Source organism: Hermetia illucens, chromosome 2 (genome assembly GCF_905115235.1).
Source record: "Hermetia illucens chromosome 2, iHerIll2.2.curated.20191125, whole genome shotgun sequence".
NCBI classification, from domain to species: Eukaryota; Metazoa; Arthropoda; class Insecta; order Diptera; family Stratiomyidae; genus Hermetia; species Hermetia illucens.
In genome coordinates this window covers 54,858,038-54,880,928 of record NC_051850.1, presented here as the reverse complement: position 1 = coordinate 54,880,928, position 22,891 = coordinate 54,858,038, and the positions used below count along the sequence as shown (strand labels likewise).

The 22,891-nt window shown below is 40.5% G+C and overlaps 1 protein-coding gene across 5 annotated transcripts in view; it reads right to left on the bottom strand.

The window, feature by feature from the left end:
* The window catches only part of LOC119648992 (cAMP-dependent protein kinase catalytic subunit 3), a 98,582-nt gene extending 86,403 nt beyond the window's left edge, over positions 1-12,179 (bottom strand). The window contains exons 1-2 of one of the 5 annotated variants that reach the window (XM_038050919.1): positions 11,748-12,179; positions 10,560-10,984 (exon numbers count right to left, since the gene is read on the bottom strand). In XM_038050919.1, the coding sequence (XP_037906847.1) occupies positions 10,560-10,920 (361 nt within the window). In that variant the 5' untranslated portion in view covers positions 10,921-10,984; positions 11,748-12,179. The other 4 variants (XM_038050920.1, XM_038050918.1, XM_038050922.1 and 1 more) reach the window with 4 other exon arrangements.
* Positions 12,180-22,891: the final 10,712 nt, after the last annotated feature.

The following is a 22,891-nucleotide window of genomic DNA, read 5'->3' as shown; positions in this document are numbered from 1 at the left end:
GCATCATCAACACCATGCGCTCTGACGGCCTGCCAAAGTTTTTGAAAAGGCGCACAGTTAAAATTCCTTTCAATGTCCACGAACACCTCCATCGCGTACTCACCACTCAATGCATCCTCTTTTCACGCTGGTAAGTATGTTGGTTTTCATTAAGTGAGTGCGACCTAAGTGCGTTTCCATGAATGTGTCGCTTCACCAGTCTCTCAAAACCTTTCAGCAAGAATGAAGTCAATCTGATCTGTCTGAAGTTCTTTGGATTAGAATAGTCATCTGCCTATTATAATATACTGTGGCCTCATCACTCCGCTCTTCACATGCTTCGTCAGAGCTTTGAAGCTGACATCAATTCATCAACACCATTGAATAATCATCTTTCTTCATGAAATCAACCGATCGTACTACATAATCTATAATCTTTGCAAAAATGCTGGTTCCTTCCTTTTAAAACTATTCAATCACTGCCTGCTGAACCCCCATTTCCTCGCTAGAAATGTATTCAGGAAATTATTTATGACATTAGAAAATTCTGAGTGTAATTATGCGGTGTTTCCAACGATTTTCCCTTCATCAGTGCTAACAAGTGGTTCCCGAAATATCGGTATTTGCAAGAATAAATATCCACAGCAACGAAAAAGAAACAACAATTTTTTTATTATTTCAGATTAGAAAATTGCCTTTATGAACCCTTATTTCTTCTATCTCTACATTGAACTATGTAGGTACCATAAACTCAAATTCAATCAGCATCCCTCATATCAGAGTTGAGAGCGTATTCTCAGCCGTGCAAACGGTGTCTTCAGAACGCTGTACTCTATTTTCCGCCTTAATAAAGCTACCCCATCAAAGGTCTGCTGTAAGCAATTAGTTCCAACTTCTAATTAATTTCGATTTCTGGACTGAATCCTTGCCTCATCAAAAGAAGAGATACTTCAAGGAAAGACAGCCCCACTGTACCAGCACATTAAAAAACAATGGTGATACATATGCAAACAAACCACCTTCGAAAACTCTAAAACACGAACCATCGATGCCGTTTTGGTCGGAGAAGCGTTGAAACTTCCCGAAACATCTGAATCACATCCTAACAGCTCAGTATTTGTATATATAGGAGCCGTGGTTTTTATCGACGGTGGCATCGAACTGGTGGATATCGTCCGAAGCGCCAAAAGCGATAGATCGGCTTGCGCTGCCTTGTCTAAATTCTGCAAATGCAATTATCATAAAACCAGATCAAGTTGAATTCTGATCTGTGCTAGAATTCTTTCTGTGTTCCTATATGGGAGTGGCATATGTAAAGTGACCCCCACTGTTACTAGAAGGTTCCAAACCTTCATAAACACTTGTCTGCGTCGCATCATCGGAAGAAGCTGGACTGATATTATCTCGAACAAAGAATTTAGCCGGTGCACAGGGCACGATGTGATCAGAAGGTGGAAGTGACAGTGGATAGGTCACACATTAAGGAGGGCGAGAGATAAATTGCTGGTTATGCCACACAGTGGAACCAACTCTCCCAAGATAGTGACCTTGTTCTGCAAGATACTTTTACTTTGCAACAATTTTTTTTTCTCTAGATGAGAAGCTTTTCCTTTTTTGCTGCTTCTTTCATTTTAGGACCTTCTTCTCACTTTCCTCTTAACTACTTTAATATCTCAACTTTCAAACAGAACCCATCTCAACTTTTGTAGATCTTAAGTTAGCAAGTAAGGCAAGGAGTCCCATAAGGTGTGCTTCAGTAACAACCAAGGCCTGTAAGGTCGTAACATCTGGCTTACCAAAATGTTGTACCGAGATGTTCGAGTCCATGCTTGTGATCAGGTCACATATTTTTAGTCGCATTTCACGTTTTCACTATAATCAGAATATACCATGATACCGGTTGATAATTAGGGAGTTTTGACCTATTCCGGTCATAACGCACGTGATATTTTGGTTAATGAATTGTGAAAAATCGAATAGCTAAGAATCTGGCTTTTTAAAGTGGCAAGCAAAGAAGCGGGCAAGTAGGTGAAGAATTCTTTCGTAAAGCATCGCTTAGGCGCGGGCCGAATTAAACGATCAAAATTCAGCAATTTAAAAAATTTATTTCGAACACAATATGTAAAGCTTTAATCTTACTTAACTTACATTTCCATCTTTTTCCTTTTTTTTGAATTTTGACAATCTTCTATATTGTGAGGAGGGTGATATTTTTATTGCAATATTCTTAAAACGCATTTGAGTGGAGTAAATGACTTCTCATATATTTAAATCGGGTAAAATATTTTCAGTTATACAATATTTTCTCAAGTGAAGAAATTTCGTTTTCATTTAGACAATTGCTTCGGGGATTATTTATATTTAACTTTATTGACTCTGTTCTAAATACGGTGCTGCTCTGAAATTGTCATAATATTTATATAAGCGACCAATATACTATATTTGGGAAATCAACGTTTAATTGGTCAATATCAGCAAGATTTGGAGAAAATTATGATTTTAACATCGATCGGAGCAAAGAATTAATTTCAGTTTTGGGTATGACTATAATTTTGAGTACGGCATGCACTCATTTGTGTGTTTGTACTCTGAAAACTGCGTGCCTCTGCTTCTACGTTTGTTGGGCAAAAATTATCAGTTTCAAATTTAAGAGACGATCACTACCCACAGTTTAACCCAAAAAGAGGGATCCTTGGACCACAAGAGAGGAAGTAAGTTGCTTCCCAAGTGGTTCGGTCCGTCATCAAGTGGATGCGGACTCAGGACTCCCAATATCCTCAACAAAAAATACTGACCCAATTTTTCTTCTCATTTTTTCTTTTTTTCTAATTTTGGTTTCTTATTATTTTAGTTTGAATAAGATTGTGTCTCAGTTTTATTATTATCACATTTCATACTGAAGTTATAAAGCAACATAACAAGTGAGGTAAGCACAAGCTCCTTGAACACAAATGACCATGACGAACCGGGCCCAACAAGATCGAAAAGCTAATTTTTAACCAATTCAGTATTGCACCTTCAAAAGGAATCGAATTATTCCCAAATCTGCGTATTGCCTCTGTACAAAAAGGAAAACTACGAAAAATAATCACTTTATATCGCCCTGGCTTCACATTTCCTGATGAAGACTCTGCGGTTCAAACCGGTTTTGACATCATCCTAAACTAGAGACTGCTTACCGAATACTTCTTAATAAGGGGAGAGGACGAGTGGTAGTGGGAAATTGGTAGCAAAGGCCTAATGGGTCAGAAACATCAGCATCAACAACATCGCGCTGCATTACGGGCAAAATGTTGGGTACTCACCGAAGTAGACTTTTCCACATTTTTTTCACTGTTCCTTAAGCATGAATTTCAACAAGCGTGTATAGAATTTCGACGGTGGATCCATTGCATAGACCAGTCATTCGTAGGCTATATGCATCTCGAGCAACTGCGAGTGTCTTATTTCAAATTATTGATGAAATTGTGTCTCAATTGTGTGTAAATATGTTACTATTAAGACGACAGTAAATTGTGGTGTAGTGATAGTTGTCAGGTTGCATGACCAACGCATTGAAGTAGGACATTGCTAGGCTGGCTCGAATCAGTACTGGCATACTGGGATACGGGTCAAAAATAAATTGCAGTAGATTTATCAGAACTGCACTTTCCCCCGTGAAGCATGCGTAGTTCAAGTTCTGGAGAAACAGGTATTTTTTGCCATCTGTAGTTGGCTGCAATAGTATGGGGCCAGTCACTTCTTACGGGTTTAGAATGCACTGAAGACGACTGCCCGCTTGAGGAATTTCCACCTGCCTGCCTTCTCCCTAAAAAAAATATGGTATACGAACCCGCAGATGCAAGACCGATAACTTACTTGCTAAGCCTCTACAAATACAGAATGGTTAAAAAGATCAACTCATTATCGACTCGGTAATTGTAGGATAGGATACTTGAAGCCAAATAACTCTGTTTAGTCAATATATCGATTGAGTTCAAGCTTTTAATGGTGTGCCAAATACCAATCTGGCCACATGTTATGACATGTTCAGTCGTAATATTTGAATGTAAAGGAAAGGTCATCACGAACCGCATATTAGGCTAAGGTTGGTAGCTATGACCCAGATGGGACCTCTGTAAGGAACTAATGTTCGAATTAGTGGTTTGACGGATGCTCTACTATCCGAATTTATGCAACGTCTGGAACTGGTGTTGAAATCGTGTTTCTCGGGAAGAACAAAATTAACAGGAAGGACAAAATAAACACATCGAATGTGTTCGTTGTGGACAAAAATCAATCTAGAAAACGGATTTGGACTACATATTCAAAGGCATTATCGAAATTTGCTGTGAAGCGGATGGACCTGCTCCGTGACATCAGAGGTTGGAGCGTTGTTAAGATTCTGGTAATAACATAACCACCTAGTCGATTAGATATGTAGTTATTTTACGGGAAAGAGCAAATCACATTGTTGGGTGACTCTATTTAACTTGAAGGATCCATTTTTCAGTACCCCGAGGGGGTGAAGCGGAATCAGCAACTTTTGAGTGGTCGTCATATTCTGACGTTCTGTTGGTTGACAAAATGCGTTACTTCACGGATATTATTGACACTTTTACCCATCACAATAATAACAATAAGCTATGCCTCAAGAAATTAAAGAAATTTGGCATCTTGTGAGGATGCTGTACCTGAATCCTTCGCGGCGTCTCCAGATACCGTAGGAGTCTCACATAGTCTGGTTCGAACCGTGCAGAAGTACACCATTCTGTAAATGTGCTCATTGGGGGTTCTCGGTGGGTGTTCTCAATAATCTACCGACTACCATCACTAAAGCCCCTGTCTCTTGGCACAGTGGTAATAGTAGGCAAAATGAGGTTAGAAAAACACAAATAAAAGACTGTGCACCCCACAGCTTAGGAACATCTATCAACCAGACATTAAGAGCGTGAAACGAGCCTCCTTGATTTGCCATATTATTCATTGTATTTTTTTAAAACGCAATTCTGTCGAATATAATACAGTAATGAAATTAATAGCTTTTCATAGGTTCTAGTTTATGAGTGTAAACTTGTTGGTCGTAATTACGTCTTGTATTGGGAATTTTAAATTACTCCTCATTCGTTCTATATGGTGAACGCATGGGGATGGCCACCCTCTTGAAGTCTTCAACCAGGTCTGAAATACCGCATTATTCTTGGGAAGGTACAGTTTGCATGGTCAAAGTGATATAGAAAATGTATCGATGGGGTTTCTTTTGTGTCAGAATACGCGGTAGGGTCTCCGAGAAAAAACTTATCCTCACCTTGGGCTGCCCTAGATTAATTGGAATTTCTGAATTAGCTGGACATTTAGAATCAACACCATACATAGAGATGTCCTCTATTGTAAGATCGAGTGTTATAAAGGCGAAACGGCGACCAGTTAGTTGAAATTTTCTTATTTTTCTTGGTGGACCTCTAAGGATCCGCTTTGATTCAATCACTCGCCAAACAAGTTAGAAAATAACATCGGGAATTTTTAGTATCCGATTTCATGGGGTTATCTTTTAAGTTGGATGTCATCATCCAAGTAGTTTTGTGTTATTTCGTCACTTCACCTTGTTCATAAACGCTTTCGCCTCTGCTGGGTGGTTTTGCGGTGTTCTATATGGTTTCAATTACTTGGGTTTATCTTATTCTGATACAAATTTTCGCTAGATACCACAAAATACCTTTTATAATTTACACATCAAGAATTCGGTGAAAGACTGTCGGAATATCATGTTTTTAAGAAAGCAATTTAGTGAGTTTTTTTCTTTTTATTCATCTTCAACTACAATTATTGACTCAACCTGTACTTTTAGGAGGCAATATGTATCTTTTGTATACACAGAAGGGAATTCAACAATAACGGAAATTTTTTTAACACAGTTTGACTTTATCGCTAAACTTCTTGTCCAACGTTCGCTCTCTATTAAGTTGGCAAACTGCCCCTCATTATCCGCGAAGTGATCAATCGATCGTCCGAGAACCAGCTGTGTTTCTCTCGCAGCTGATCGATCACCTCCATATTCTATCCCGAAACTGACTCGCCCTTTATGTACAAAATGGGACTTCGATTTTATACTATCCGCTAGGTCGAAGGCTATGCTCACATACTTGTACATTAATTTGGCTCGACCTGGTTCATGCAAAATGCATATAATTGTCCACCTTTGCAACCAAAAACAAGTCGGGAAACCGGAAGCTGGACGCTTCAGGTACGAAAGGTTTTGTGTATTTCTTAGTACGTAGCACGTAATATTTGCATATGTCCACTTTCGGGTGATATTGACATTGATAGTCTTCAATTTTCAAAGAAGCAACAACTTCAACGTATTATAAATTTGTTAGTAATAGTGCGATTTCCATCAAACTTGGTACGATCATGCTCTACGTTATAGCCTATATTACTGCAGAATTTCGTGCCGCTAGGATGAATTTAAGGATGAATTACAAAAAATTATAGTAATATACTATTATTAACTTTATTTGAACAGATATCGGTATGAAAGGTATTTCGGAGCCAAGGCACTATATAGTGGCAGCCTCCTGATTTTTTTCAGATTTTTCGGTTTGGTAGTTTCTGAGAATGGCCCCCTTAAAGAAATGATCACTTTCAACCCCCCGCACTCCCCACGTTTCCAAGAAATGTCAAAACTAAGACCGGCTTCGAAAAGTACTAATCGAGACCTTTAATTTGATACTCCACATGACTATATTTGATGAAAAAAAAATTTACACCCCCCTTTTGCATGTATGGGGACCCCCCCCCCCCCTTAAATTCAACGTAAAAGGATGTAACTCACTGTATGTGTGAGCGTTCACAGTTCCCACCTTTCTACCAAATTTGGTGTCAATCGCTATAACCGTCTCCGAGAAAAATGCGTGTGACGGACAGACAGACAGACAGACAGACAAACGGACAGACAGACAGACAGACGGTAAACCGATTTTAATAAGGTTTTGTGTTTACACAAAACCTTAAAAACAGACTATTTTGATAGTATTTTACCCATAATCACGCCATGCTATTAACATAGAATGCTGGTCACAATCCCAGGTAAAGGAGGAGCGTTCGAGGCAATGTACTTTGTAGTATCCTCAGTAAAACAAAAATAAAATGCTGAGATCAGGGAAAGAGATAAATAACGTATAGTTGGAGTTATTCCAATATGCTAAATAGCGCTACAGGCCGACCAAGAAAATGCATCCAATGTCATTAGAAACAACATAATCGAATCGAGTAACAACGTGCCTGCTGATGACTATATCGTTATTGCCGGCGAAAAGGCAGAGAGTTACAGGTGCCATGGAGGAAAGGGATGAGGGACGTGCAATGAGGGGGGCCAGTATAATTGATTTTGCTGACACTCATGACCTTCTACTTATGAACACATGGTTTATCAAAAATGAAAGGTAGTCCTGCAGAATGTTTAAATTATCGTCCGATCCGGTTACTTTCTCATACCATGAAGATTTTTGAACGCATTCTTGACAATCGTATTCGTGAAATCGTTGAAATAACCCTGACTCAAGCCGGACTGATCGAAAACTGCGGAACTACTGACGCAATACACGCTGCGCGGTTACTCATGCAGAAACACCGTGAGAAGCATCGCCCTCTTTAAATTGCATTTCTGGATCTAGAGAAAGCTTTTGACCGTTTGCCACACGAATTCATCTGGTATGCTTTACGATAACACGTAGTGCCAGAAGAACTCGTGCGTTCGGTTCAATTGCTTTATCATGATCCGAAAAGTAAAGTTCGAAGTGTTGCGGGTATATCAAAACCGCTTCGTGTTTCTGTTGATGTTCAATAAGGTAGCGCCCTCTCAGCACTCCTCTTTGTTCTTGTTATGGACACTGTCACACATGTAGATGATTTTTTGGTAGCGTTTAATAACAAAAATGATCTCGAGCAACTTGTCCGAAAATGGAATGATTGCCTCGTGCAACACAGTCTCAGATTGAATCTAAATAAAACCGAATTTTTGACGACCGATCCCCATGAAACAGGCACATTTACTGTTAGCGGCAGTGATCTGCCCAGAACTGAGCGACTTAAATATCTCGGGTCTAAATTTTACCGTAATGTCGTCCGTCCTGTCCCTCCCTATGGTTCTGAGTGTTGACCGACTATGAAAGACAATGAACGGCGTCTTGCGATAATAGAGACGAAGATGTTGCGTTGGACAAGTCCGAAGTAAGAATATCTTCGATGGAATGGCCACGTAATGTGCGCTAACGAGAATTCACTTGCCAAGATTGGTTTGAACATCGAAGTTTATGGTAAGCGACCAAAAAGCCGTCTGAACTAACGGTGTCTTGATACATTGGATGGGGATTTAAAAGCCTCGAAACTGCGTCTAGACCAGGCATTTGATGGAACCAAATGGCGAAACCAATTACAACGAGCCGACGGGACAAAGGTTGAAGAAAAAGAAAAGGTTTGATAATCAGGGTTGAGGAAAGTTTTGGTATTAAATTAGTTTGGGTAAAATTTTTAAAAGGAAACTAAAGCGACAATGTAAGTTAAATAGTTGAATGAAGGGATAGAGAAAATAGGAAATAGGATGGAAGTGCTATGCGATATCAAAATGAGACGCTGCAAGCCATTAAATAGATTTGCTTGCAGAACGGCAGAGGAAAATAAAAAAAAAACCGAAAGTGGCGTGAGACCAGCGGTCTCTACAAGGCGTAACCTAACAAAGCCACCCAAAACTAATAAGGTATCAAGAAGATAATGGATGGTTTCTTATTGGTCGGTTAGCTAAAAAAAAACAAATATTTCCGCTCCATAATGCATTATCACTCAATGTAAGATACTGAACTGAATATTATTCCAGATGAACCCAGATGATCCAAGGTACTATTTGATAAGACACTTCTGATGTTTTGATAGTGGTGGCCTCAAAAAATTAATTTACTTCATACTAGCTCTCTTCATTTTAAATGTATCATCTTTGAATTTGTCCGTGTAACCTCTGATATCTGATATATCCTTTTACCACAAATAAGGAACTCATAATCTAATGCAGCTCCTCAGTGATAATTGCAGGAAATCTTATAACTCTGTTCGTCTTATTAAAATCTGACAAAAATTAGCAAAAGAAAGTTGAAGCCAAACCAGAACGGGACAAACCTTCTACCCTAAACAGATGCTAGAAAAGTGTTGGCAGATCTATCGATGTGCACTAAACTTTCATTAATTTTAAGCAGATATAAGGTGATCAAAATTTCTTATATAATATGGCGAAAGTTATTATATATAACGTCAAGTTCCAGAGACGTCTGATCCAACTGATTCAAACTCAGACCCAAGAGAGTGAGATAGAATCGCTCCTATGTTGTTCAATTTAGCGCTTGAGTATAATATCAAGAAAGTCATTTTGCCCACCAAAGTTAAAATGGATCACCACCAGCATACAGCATCATCAAGTTCATCCAGATAGTGACGTAGCAGATGACATAGAAAATTACTATGTTAAATGCGTAGGAAAACAAAATCAACATTTTTGACGATAAATACTTCGTACAATGAGTACTTGGACCAGAGCAAAATGGACTAGACTCCGATAAATTCCTCAACTGCATCCATTATCATAAAATTGGTTAACTTGCAATAGACTGGTTTCGTTAAAAGCATGGACATTACGGGAATTCCCAGAAAGGAACAGCTCAAGGAAGGCGACCACCGTGGCCTGGGCCATAGCACTACCGAAAAAAAAAATGGAACCTTGAATAGTTTAGTTCATTTTCTCCCCGCGGCTTCACTCTAGTTACTGCCACTAGCTATTCTTCTTCAAACTGAAAGGGTAAAATGGATCGTTAGATGCTGCCTCAGCTCCATGTTGATAGTAGCATCGAACCCTTCCGGGTACCTTTTTTACTTTCATTGCATTAAAAAGCATTGTGGTTTCTGGAAAAGTGATCCTTAAACTACCAGGTTCTCTAAGTAAGCAAAAAAAAAAAAACGGTCATCGTCCTGGTCCCAAATTTTCCTGTTGTTACCTTGCGTGCGCTTCTCATGGCTTTTGACTTGTCTACTAATCGTGGAGTACTTCCTGTTCAAACATTTACTATTGCCCGTTCTAGTTTTCAACATCGACCTTAATTTTCCGTCTGGTTTTAATTAAAAAGTGGTAGCACCACAAATTCAATATAAAACTCAAACCTAGGTTTCCTCCATATTTCCCATCTGATAATACGCTAATACGCTATCGTTCTCCAAATGTTGTTTTTCAATCTAATCACCAGCATTCCTCTGAAGTCGTGATGAAAATCATGAGAAACAGCATTTCGAAAAATGATTGAAACAGGCGACTATCATTCATGTCTGTCGCATGTATTTCAACACTTCAAATTTCACCCAATTCCCATTGCTTAGCTACTTCAGAGAAAAATCAGATCAATCCAGATGAGATTCTTTGACAGAGAGAAATTATAGCTTCCATTCTGTTGCAACACATTCTTTCGAAATACCAAGTTGCACAATGGTCTAACTTGGAGTGTTAAGTGACATTCAATGCTCGAATTTGCAAGATCATTTTGAATGATGTGATTAGGAGTACTTACCTATGGTTTTGATCATTTGAAAGTCATCTAATAAGTACTTTCGCTCCTGTTTGGCCTCCTCGACACTCGTACTACTTCCAGTAGATTGCTCTTCTTCACTTTCGGCTTCATCGTCTGATTCACTTCCACTATCCTCTTCATCCTCTTCTTCTTCCTCTTCCTCATCTTCCTCCTCTTCGTCTGATACACTCTCCTCCTCCTCTTCAACTTCCTCTTCACTGTAATCGGACTCCACAGGATCCGATGATTCACTGTTAGAACCTGTACTGTTGCTGAGTGAGGTGCTAGTCAGTGAACTTTCGGTAAGTTGTGGAGTTTGAGAGGTCACAGGACGAATACGGGAAATAGTTGTCGCCGACATTTTAGGATTAGTTTATTACGTGTAAGAATGGACAATAGTTTTAGGTTGATTTGAACCGATGGCACTATAAATGAACACGTTTGCCGGTTAGGAAATCTATCCTACTATTGCGTTATGTAACTCTCAATAAAATTTTCTCAACGTAGAGTCGATATGCATATGGGAAGCTTCCCGATCACAGATCATAACTCATATCGCGAATTGAGTGGTCTGAGCGTGTCACTATTGATGCACCACTTCCCTAAAATAGGTATGGCTAGAAGAGATACATTTTCCGCATTTCCATAATGTTGTTATGCATCCTTCTTCCCGCTAGTGAGGAGGAGTTAGTTCTTTTGAAAGACAGAAATGACGATCATGGTGATGGTGACTCAGAATTAGGTATATAAAATGAGCTTTCAGTTGAAAATGCTTTAATTACGCGTAGGTTTTCTGCCTACAGAGAATGAATCCGAACTTTAAAATAATTTCGCATAACCCCTAGGGCTGAGGGTGTCTTGGCACAAGATAGAAAAGAACACACGAATAAAGAAGTTCTAGAATAGAAAAGTCGAGGAAAAGCTGAATTTTGCTATAAGATGCCGAGTGACTACTCTGAAGTCATATGTTTCATATATTTTTGTATATGATGGTATTGCACATGGTCTAGTGAACCGTCTGGTCTATCCCAATTTCTCCCAGTCTCACTTCTAACGAACATCAAAAATATTAATTTCCAAAAATAGTACAAAGATTGGGAAGCGCACCGATACGGTAAACACTGAACCCAGAAACTCTGATCGTGAATCTAAATTTCAAAAGAAAGTACAAGCGCAATAGTAAGACACCTCCAGTGCTCTAAACAGTGCTCCACGCTTTTCGTTACTCGTTCAACGTCCAGAACTTTACGATTAATTACACACAACATAAATATTTAGTTTCAGCACAAATATCACAGGTACAAGCGCAAGGAGGACATTTGAGCTTAAACACCTTTGCGTGATGATTAATTGATCTTAGTCACAGTTCACTGAATGATTTCCGCAGTGGCATGGAGTAAGAATATCGCTAAATCACCCACCGTCACATGCAATGAGAACTCCAAGATTACACTGAGACGGACCCGAAGAAACTGTTCTTATAGTCGCTTGTGCGCTACTACGTACGCTTGCTTAGGTGGATCACTTGAGAGCCACTACACCTGGATCAAGCCCCTCAACTCGACTTGGCTAAGTTGCGAACTACACGACGTTTTGGTGGAAACTGAAAGCCAAGAAATCGCTAAAAGTATCTTAAAGATTGCGGTGCTCCACGCGAGGATTCTGTGGGAGCTACATGTGTTCATTCAGCAAATCTCCATATCGTTCACGTTCGAGATCCGTGGTGTTCCCGACGAGCAAAGCACCCCTTTCTCACAGCCGGCGTTCGCTAGCGAAGGGGGGCTGCAAGCAAATTGCAAATATCGTAAGAGTTCCATCGAGTAGAAGCGCGTGGAAGAATTGTGTGTAGTACGTACGTAGATACGCTCTATGATTGATTTAAGATAAGACAGAGTATGGATAGGGTTGCGACAAGAGGTGAGAAATCGATATCTAAAAGAGAGAATATCGTCCCCTTGAATTGGCCCAACACTACATTACTATATGTGCATCAAAGATGCCGTAAATCTTTAATTGTTTGGAGCTTATTTCCCATCAATCGAAGTATCGTACTCAACTATCTTACCTGTGACCATAATTATAATATTAAGCACCTTCAAAATGCATCTTTTAAACAAAATATAGTTGCGTAGTTAAAGTGAAAGCCGTATATTACCATTATTATGCATCGTAAAAGTTCAGGTGATTGAATATTATGAATATTACTAAGATTTATCGAATATCTGGTCATTCTATAGTGCTTGTTTCTCCAACACGCTAGCGCAATACTGTCATATTTTGTTGGCCCTTTCATGGTAAAAAATCCATCTTTTGCTTTTGAAGTCGGGCAGAGAAAGAAATTAGAAAACGATAGATCAAAAAATCTCGGATTCAGTTAATTTGCTGTGAAAATGCCAACTAAGTTGACCTTACTTCATAAGACATAATAAAAATTAATTTCTGAAAAAGAAAAATAAGTCCTAAGGCGGCGTCGTCTCTAGCACCCAATGCAATGAGAATGACCGAAGATAATTACAACAGGATTGAATCCTGATGTGAACAAAAGGTGGAAAGGGTTTCAAAGGTCATTTTTAGTAAGAACTTTAGAAAGAAAGATAAAGGGAAGTTCAGCCCCGTCGCCGGGAAACATCGGTGATTTTCAAAGTTTTGTGTTGAATAAAATCTTATTAAAATCGATTCAATGTCTGTCTCTCTGTCCGTCAGTAGTTTTTTCCAGAGGGGGAAACCTTCTAAGGACACTGGTGCATATATTCCAGCGTGTGGAATTTTTACCTACTAACACCACTCCCTAACTCTTGTCCTCTTCCGCTTTTTTCGCTTCTTCTGCCTCATTTAACCTCCACTGAGTTCGCGTCACTATTATTAACTGTAGTCCGGTCCTCCTGGCACGCTAATATTTTCCCAATTAGACATTCCGGCGCGACTGTTGCTCCCAATGTCTTCTCTTCATGTCCTCTGCGAATCTATTATAATAGAAGAAAACATGCTTCGGGTCCTCCAAAATACCATCGCGACTAGGACAGTTCGATGAACTGTTCAATTTAGACCTATAGGGGCGTTTACGGCATCCGTCATGTCCTGTAAAAACTGTGTGAGATCCTAGTTTATCTCATTATGTGTTCTCTGCGACCACACCTTGATATTGAGGATAAGGCTGTGTGTCCATCGACCCTTTTCCACCTGTTCCCACCATTGGTCCCATCTGCTTAACGATTACTCCCTTTCAGCGAAGGTGCTACTTGAAATTCAGCCTCGAATCTATCATCACTCCAAGATATTTGATTGCTGGTTTTGAAGTGATGATATGCTTTCCCATTCTGATACGAGCAGCGGTTTCCTTATGCCGCCGTGATAAGCACCCTCTCTGTTTTATCCTCCGCGATTGCAAGACCTGCATTTTCATCCACTTCTTTATAGCAGTGATTGCTTTGGATTAATATTATTCCGCACCCGCGAGATGTTTCGCAGCTACAATCAATGTTATGTCATCGACGTAATCCACTATTGTGGTCTCGCTAGCAACTGGAATGTTGAGGATATCATTATATATGATGTTCCACAATAGCGGCCTCAGCTCTGTGGAACACCGGTTGAGACAATCTATTTTCTGAATCCATTGTCTGTGTCTTACCAGAGCTTTCTACCTGTTAAATAGATATCGACAAGCGCAATTACTGGGTACAACAATCGTCGCCAAAGACCTCCTTATAAGGTTTCAACTGGCTGAGTTGAACACATTTTGGACATCAAGAGTAATCGCTGCACCATATTTGCTAGCACCACCCTTTTCATGCATCGCCAGTGACCAATTTGATCGCGTCAACAGTTGATCTGGTCGTACGAAAGCCGAATTGTCGGTCTGATAAGCCTCTCAGATCCTCTACACCCGGAAACAATTTGTTATAGATTAGAAATATAGGCGTGTAGGAAGATGGTTCATCAGGAGGCTTACCAGGTTGAGGCAACAACACTAACCTTTGTGTTTTCCATGGATCGGAAACAACTCTGCAAATATGTCTGATCTCGACTTTACAGCCTTTGGCATACCATCGAGGCTCGGCGCTTTGTTGTACTTCCTTTGTAGCAACTGTGGGTATTACAGCCACATCTAAAGGTGCCTGCAGACTGTAACTGGTTGTGCTCTCCTGAGGAAACACACCCTGAAAAATTTTCAGCAGAAGATCGGAAGCTTCCTGACCATTAAATTTCCCCATTACAACCTTGAGAGAGTAGCTTGAAGCAGCCCCTCTTGCATTTGTCAGTGAACTTCCCCATTCTGTGGGGTAATGGCTTTCCAAGACGAATCTACACACCATTTCTTCGAATTCTGCCAACTCTAGGCTTGGAGAAGCATAGCAACTACATACGTATATATCGTCTATTTTGCCCATACGCTTGTGCGTTGCCTCATACATTTCTATAGGGCTTGGTCCCCGTACGCCCACAAAGCTCCACCTGTAGGCTCGGCTACCCACACATTATGTAGAGTTTCTGTAGGGTTCGCTTATTATAGTCGCTTGGATATCTGATTCGCGAGCGGTTTGCGAGAGCAGGTCTTGAGCGACCCCACAGTGATTGCGGTTGATCTGGAGTTACCTCATTTGCCCGCTGCATTTATTGCCTTTCTGAACTGGAAACACTTTCCGCTTCCGGCAATATGCCCGCTGTCCAGGCCGTCTTTTTCATCACATAATATACATTTGGGATCCTTGTTACATTATCCATCAATGTGACCTGTTTTCCCACAACGCCCGATTTCCTTACAAGAGACACTTGAAGTATCTCTTCAACGAGAGTTGCTCTCTAAGGTGGCAGACTACCCATTCAATACTTCCCGAAATCTAGCAGCTTGCGTGCTGCTTTTGCTAGTAGCCGGGAAGTCGCGTCTGTGTCCTTCCATACGTCTTTCTAAGACTTACAATGGATGCCTCCTGCAAGTCATTCGGCTTGAACTCTCCGCTAATGCAATGCAGATTCTCGCTTTAGAAGTGACCTCATCTAGGCCCTTGCACTGTGTAGCTATCTCATGCCTTTTAGTACGCACAGAATCGGAAGCCTTCAGCTTTGCTGAAATGATGATAACGACCGTTGTCTTGGGCCAACTTGGTAACATTTTTGCAAAAATGTAGCAACTCCGGAAGCTTTGGCTACTAAACTTTCAAGATGCGATTTGAAGTTTAGTTTTTGATTTTTGATTTTTTTTTTGTTTGATTATTGTTGCGAATGTATGGCGTGCTCGCCAATTTTGATCTTCATCGGTGTTTGCTTCCTTCGTTCGATAATGAGAACTATTCGGTCTTATGCTCAGTGAGCGCTAGATCAACGTCTTCTAGGCAAGATTTCAATTCCAAAAAATTGCCTCGTTTATGAGAATCTCGATCTATTTAATATTTTGCTCTATCATAATCACTGCGATATCGTCTGCAAAGCCAATAATGGTCGCTCATTTGGGCAACTGTAACCGCAAAATTCCGTCATACATTATTATCAGCAGGAGAAAATTGATCCTTGTGGAACTCCAAAGATTGTTCTATACGTCTTGATCCATCGTCCGAATGGTGACGCAATAGCCTCTCCTGAAGAAATTCTATAATTGTGCGCACCAGAGATTTGGCAGCACCTAATTTGGCTGAAACCGCAAGTACTTTGCTCCACCTCGCAGTGTTGAAGACATTCTTCACCTCAACGTAACTACCACGCAAGATTTATTGGCCTCTATTGCTTCTTTCGCAATTTTCATTATCGTACTGATACAAGCCCATTGACCCGTTCGAAAAGTTTGCCGATGCCGTATAGGCATATAAGATGCCTAAAGACTTATTTGGCCTCGGAAGTAGCACAAGCTTCTGTTGCCTCCACTTTTCCGGGAAATTCTCTTCTTTGAAACACGTCGCAAATGCTTCAGTGAACAACTTTGGTACTTTCTTAACGCGCTTTGTGAGAGCTGACAATGATTTCAATTCAGCGTAAGGAACTTAATTTAAGAAAATTTGAAATCGTCCTCTTGAACGTCAGACGTCTGTCACTATCTGTGATATGATCGATGTTACTCTTATTCTCCTCTCTGTATAACAGATATTTGTGATTCCTATTGCACTCTTTGCAATATGGCCTTCTTCGCATCTTCGACACAACTTGTTTGAATCCGCATTTTTTTTAAACTGTCTAGTAAGAAGGGTTTGTCGACCAAAAAAGTGGGAGGAAGTTTCTCCCAATTAGTCCAGTCCACCATCAAGTGACCTCAGGATTACCTCGATCACAAAAAAATAAAAGTTGAGAGAGCCAATTTCATAACAAAATTCTCCATTGGCGGATAGCATTGACCTGAGGTATTTCAAGTTCTACCACTGGCAGTGATACTGCCTGCTTCATGAGCATCTGTCGACCATGTTGCTCGAAATCATTTTTGCTATTAGATGCTAGGAAAAATTCATTTTCATAAAACAGTGTAAAGGGCGCTGGACGTTGGATGGCCCATGTGACAGTGTCCAGAACCAGAACAAAGAGGCGTGGTGAGAGGGCGCTTCCTTCAGACAGAATTACAAAGCCTTCTTTATGTGAACCCAGTTCACAAGTCCTTGCGCCACTAGGTATGGTCGTAGATCATACCAGATGAGTTCGTGTGGCACACGGTTAAACGCTTTCTCTGGATCCAGAAATGGAATGTAAAGAGAGGGCAGCTTCTCCCGGTATTTCTCCATAAATAACCGGGCAGCGTGTATTGCGTCAGTTGTTCCGAAGTTCTTGACAAACCCGGCTTGATTCAAGGTTATTTGAACGATTTCGCGAATACGGTTGTCAAGAATTGGTTCAAAAATGTTCATGGTATGGAGCAGCAATCGGATCGAACTGTAATTTGAAAATTCTACTGGACTATCTTTCTCGTTACATATTCGAACTGTAGTACTTTTTTGCCAGTCAGATGGTGTTCTGATTTTAATGAAATTTAATGCAATTTTTTTGTTGAATATAATTAGACATTGAACAAATCACCGAATGCACTTTTAGCGTTGTATAAAATCAAGCGTAAAACACACAGTCACAATGCTGCCACCTTAGAAATCATGATCTGCAATTTACCCGCACGATTTAAATTGCAAATTGGTCTTACTTTCTGGATATAATATTATAAACTCAAATTTATCTAATTCTTCACTACTATGAGGTAAGAAAAGTCTCAACTTATTCTATTTTTAACCGAACATTTAAAGACATTTTTTATATTTAATTATATTTTAATTTTTAGTTACTTAACCCTGAATTGTTTCCAAAAGGCGTGAAGATATTCACTGGCGAAATAAATTGATTCCTTTAGAACTCTGTGGGGAGGGGTTATATTTGCACAATTTGTCGGTGGCAAATATTATCAAACATTGACTACAACAGTACGTACGTCGCTCTCTGAAGCAATTGTTAAAATTGATCCAAATGCCAGTTGACTTGGGTAACTAAGCATTGAAGAAGCTGCCGAAATAACTACTTATTTGCGAAACTAAAAAAAAAAATACTTGTAAAGGAGACGCTATGCGTTTAAGTTTCAATTGACTTGTTTGTCTCCTATTCACTCCCTTATGGAGTTTAGGGCATCCACTCCCCCATATTTTATTTTCAATGAGACTGTGCTTCAGTCTCACTATCATCATACTTAATGCTGTGAAAGTGATAAGCCCACAGCAGACAAGCACAAAAACGGACAAAATACATATCTGACGCCTGGGATTCAAACTAGGACCAACGATATCGGGAGACTAACGCTCTACCTCCACACCCATCGCGTCGTCAGCTGACATGGTTCTTTCATTTTGCAACCACAGAGAGTTTTTTCCTCTTGGCGCTCTCATCATTTCCTGAAGCGTTCCCCCTTTAGCGTCCAGGGTGAGCTGCTCTTTCCTGCTCGGCATGATTTGATGTGCAAATCTAACCGTACTTTTACACTAAGCTTCGTTCAAAATCAGTACCCTCTTAATGGAACAAGTCCTTCGGAAACAGTAGCGCAGCACAGTCATACTTACCATCAAGCTAACATTGAATCCGTCCCAATGTCCTTCCCTTCCAGTGTCCCTCCGAAAGTTACACCTTCCATCACACAGGGCTCTTCTTCTACTTCCTCCGAAGGCCGACTTTTACAAGTCACTTGAATCCCCACTGCAACTGTTTGTATTGAGGCTGGCTTATTTTAACTTTTCCGACGACAATCATCTTCACCGGTGCCTCCTTCGTGTATGAAGCTGCCAACCCCGGCCGTACTTTTTTCAAAGTGATGTATCCCCCCGACTTCAATTCCGTCGCCAATCGAAGCTTACCAGAGGAACGAACTACGAAGAAATTTTCGAATTTCCGTCCGTCTACTTCGCCAACCAGCATAAATGAATCGTTTATTAATTTAAGATCTTTCTACTACGATGTGAGAGACATAAAAACCAGTTGTTGGGCTTGACTCATTCTGCCCTGATTTTTCAATAGCCGATTATCTGTATTTTTGAAATCTGTCTAGATGATAAGAAGAAGATTTTCGGTAGGGTAACTGGAGTCTCCCTTCTGTGACGAACCCATTTTTTCCACCCCTCTTCCTTTTACGACGGTGTTACCTTGCTAATTCCTCCGCAAGACCATTTCTCAGTTTCTTGTATGTTCCCCGTATCTTAGCCCTTTTCACCTGTACGAGAAATTCTGGACGATTACCGGAAATCCTAATTTCAGTTTCCCTCCTCTTCTCTATATTGTTTACGGTGATTCCCTGTCCTTTCCCAGTAACTCCTTCAACTCTTCTCTTCCTTTCTAAACCTTTATGAACATCTGTGCCGCTCTTCAGTTCAAAATCTCCTGAAATCACTTAGATCAGCTGATCCTGCCTTAGTATACAACCAAGCCCTCCACTCCTTTCATTCCATTCTATCTCTAATGCTTTCTTGTTAAATTCCTTTTTCACACAGGTCCCTGCACTCTTACTCGTTCTGACTCATCACTGAGACCTGATGAAATTCGCGACAAGGAATTAATATAAGTCTACCGCAAACCACTTTGATTTCCTTCTCTTTAAAGTTCAGGAAATTCAGGAAACTTACCAACTAAGTCCAGGAGTATGTGGCCAGTATCGAAGAAGCATTGGCATGTGAACCCTTCAAGTCCCTTTGGTGTCACAATCGCCACGACCTCGCCTACCTTCTCTCACTTCCGTGAAGTTTGCAGGCTCCTCGGTGAATTCGCACTCGGTACTTTTTCTCGGTCTATAAATCCTCTCTTTCTTCTTCTCTCCTCGCCTGAATGCAGTCTGCTTCCCATTTCCCCCAATATCGCGTAGCTCATTGTTAACTTTGATACCACAGTTAATCCCCGTCCTGTTAGCCTGCCTAATATCTTTATGCCAAAAACTCATTCAACCATTTCCTTGCTTTTCTGCCTATTTTTTAACAAACGCCTCGAAGGGTGCTATTTCCTTAGCCTGCAGAAGGCGGGTTGACCGTTCACTTTTAAAACGTTGGTCCACTGTCACTTAGGTTAATGACTTCACCATATAAAGTACGATTACTGCTCAATAAGAAAATAAGACTCAATCTATTCACACAGCAATTGCTCGATGGAAAAACACTTCAACACACCTAGCACCAGCACGGTCATAAGCGGCAAGAAGCACTGGGGTCGGAACAGGAGCAAAGGGATATGTTGTAATGTTTATGACGATAAAGCCTACCCTCTGACATTCAGATTCGAGTAGCGCTATTGAATGATCGTGCAAAACAGTAGCCCTAAGAGTATCTCCCGGTTTCAGGACCATTTCAGGGAACGCATCACTCGTCCTTTCGAGAATGAGGCCATTCGGAGGTGATTTCAGCGGGTAAAAATCCTACATACTGACATATTTAGACCAGTACCATGTGAAGATTTCCACGTTCTTAAAAAAGTATTGGGTGATCAAGTGAAACCACTAGTCAACACCTAGAAAAGTAAGCTCGTGCAAATAAGTACATGAAACACCAGCCTGTTAACAGCACAATGTACCTTGATAGAGGACGGTACAGAGTTAAACTAACTTTGACAACGTGAATAAAAAATTTAAACTGGGTAGGCAAATCTCCCTCAGTGGTTTTCTACCTTGCAGTGGTGAAGGAGCCCAATGATGAAAATTCTCAGGGGAATTAAAGGAGAAACCTTACGCTAAGCGATAATCAAACCCGAAGCCAAGATGATGTCGGGTAATAAACTCAATTTCATCAATGTGAGAAATTATCGACATCACGGTAATATGGCGTTTCCTTTTTCCTTTTTATGGTTCCTGATAATGAAAACTCTGCTACAATTCCTGAAATGCCCACCGATCTTTGTCCGTTTGCGCGTTTATGGACACAGTATGTGATCATTTGAGCACAACACTACAGGTAGTCCACAGTTAGTGCTTCCGTAAGGGATTTAATTTAATTTAATTCTCTGTGTTTTCACTCGACCCATTTTTCAATATGTGAATGAGCTCAAAAGTCATTTTCGAATTGCCATCTCTATTTCTACGATAACACATAATGCCTCACTCGATGCTATCCTTTAGGCGCTGCACACTGTCATTGTGATGGCCAATATAGCGAATAGACTCTTCTTCGATTCACAGCGTTGTTCAGTGCTCCTTCCCAGATAGAGGCCGCTATTCGGAAGATGCATTTCATCAGCAGCGTATAGCAGCCTGCTATATTTCAGCCACCTGATATGAGACAACTAGAGCTAGACAGATACTAAAGATGATCTAGCCTTTGCTGCCGGGCATATCTTGGAGCTCAGCTCACATCTATAGATTGATCCCGCGATTGCCTTGTGATTACCAATCGGGATTTAGATGACAGTAGTGTTTTTCTTCATATTGGCAAAAAAGATCGCCTTTATCTTTTAATCCACCAGGTCTAGTTTAACTACTCGTAACCATGATTTCATGGCATGCATTTTTTCAATTGCAGCCGCTCAACGTCTTCTAGGTCATCTGCCAAATCAATTAACGGTATTCCCCTTAGGACTCGACGGCCAACCACTCCATCGTACATAATGTTGTACAACAGGGGTCCGAAAATGGAAGCTTTTGGAATACCTACTTTATTATTCTTTATTATTATTTCGATCAGTCTTGCGTCGTATGCCAAAGAAGCCTGGCCTGGTAACTTTCAATCAACCGACCTAAGTATCCAGGGACGCCCAGTTTCGTTTCCAAGATGCCCTTACTCCAACCTCAATTGACCGAATTAAAGGTATTCTTGCTCCTTGAAGTGGTTTTTGCCCCGGTATTATGTTTATTGTCCGGATGCCTTATTCGTTCGAGCGTTGGCTGCCGTAGCGGAAGGTCGCAGTTCCAATTAAACTGGTGATAATGGGATTTGTACCGTGGCATAATTTCGGGCACCAGCCGACTAAACTATGAATGAGTACCTGAATCAAATCAGGATTAGTAATCACGGTCAAGCGTAATGCTAACCATATTGCCTGCTATAAGGTGCTGTAATCCTGTAGTACACCATTGTGATCTTCAATAAACGATTATTATTATACTATTATTATGTTTATTCCACTGTGGTGGTGCTAATTAGCCTCCAAACACTTGCCTGGAATTTTAATTACCTTTATTTTCTATCGAAGTGATCTACTCCCTAAAAGTTAACTAATTGCTAGAGGATTAGGTAGAAGAGACAGTGTACTCACAGCTCTCACTTTGTGAACACCACAATGAGAGCAGGATCGATATTGCGTTTAAATAAACATATCACATATACCTAACCTGGCAATTCCCAAAACACTTTTACAATCAGTGCACCACGTCGAATTCGATTCAGCCCTAAAGAACAGCTGCTGGTAGGAATTCCATTTGCTTTTCCAAATTTAAGACTGGATCGAAGTTTTAGTTATTCTTCTTCTGGCTCCTGCTCGCCCTCCGCGAAAATTTTCAAAAAGAATTTGACTTCGACACTCCAAGTTTCTCACGTTGAAATATTTTAGGAGTATGAGCTCTAGCGTCCAACAGCATCTTCTCATGTAGTATTGTTGCACAAGGAGAAGCTTGGCACCTGCAGATAAGGATGTCACTGATTTTTGCCTAGCTTCTGTGAAAATCGTTGCGCCTTCCATTTGCCTATATCGCGGTCTTGTCAGACGTGGGTGGCCAAAGGGTAGTATAGGTCCCAGGGCGAAACGTGGATTGGTACCCACGATGGAGCATAAAACCTGGGAAATGCCTGCTGAACCAACACCATACCCTGTTCCAATATAGAGCTGATGTAACAGCGCTACAGGAGATGCGTTGGACAGGGACCGGTTTCCTGGAGAAGAGCCCCTACACCAAATATTATAGTGGCCATCCAGTA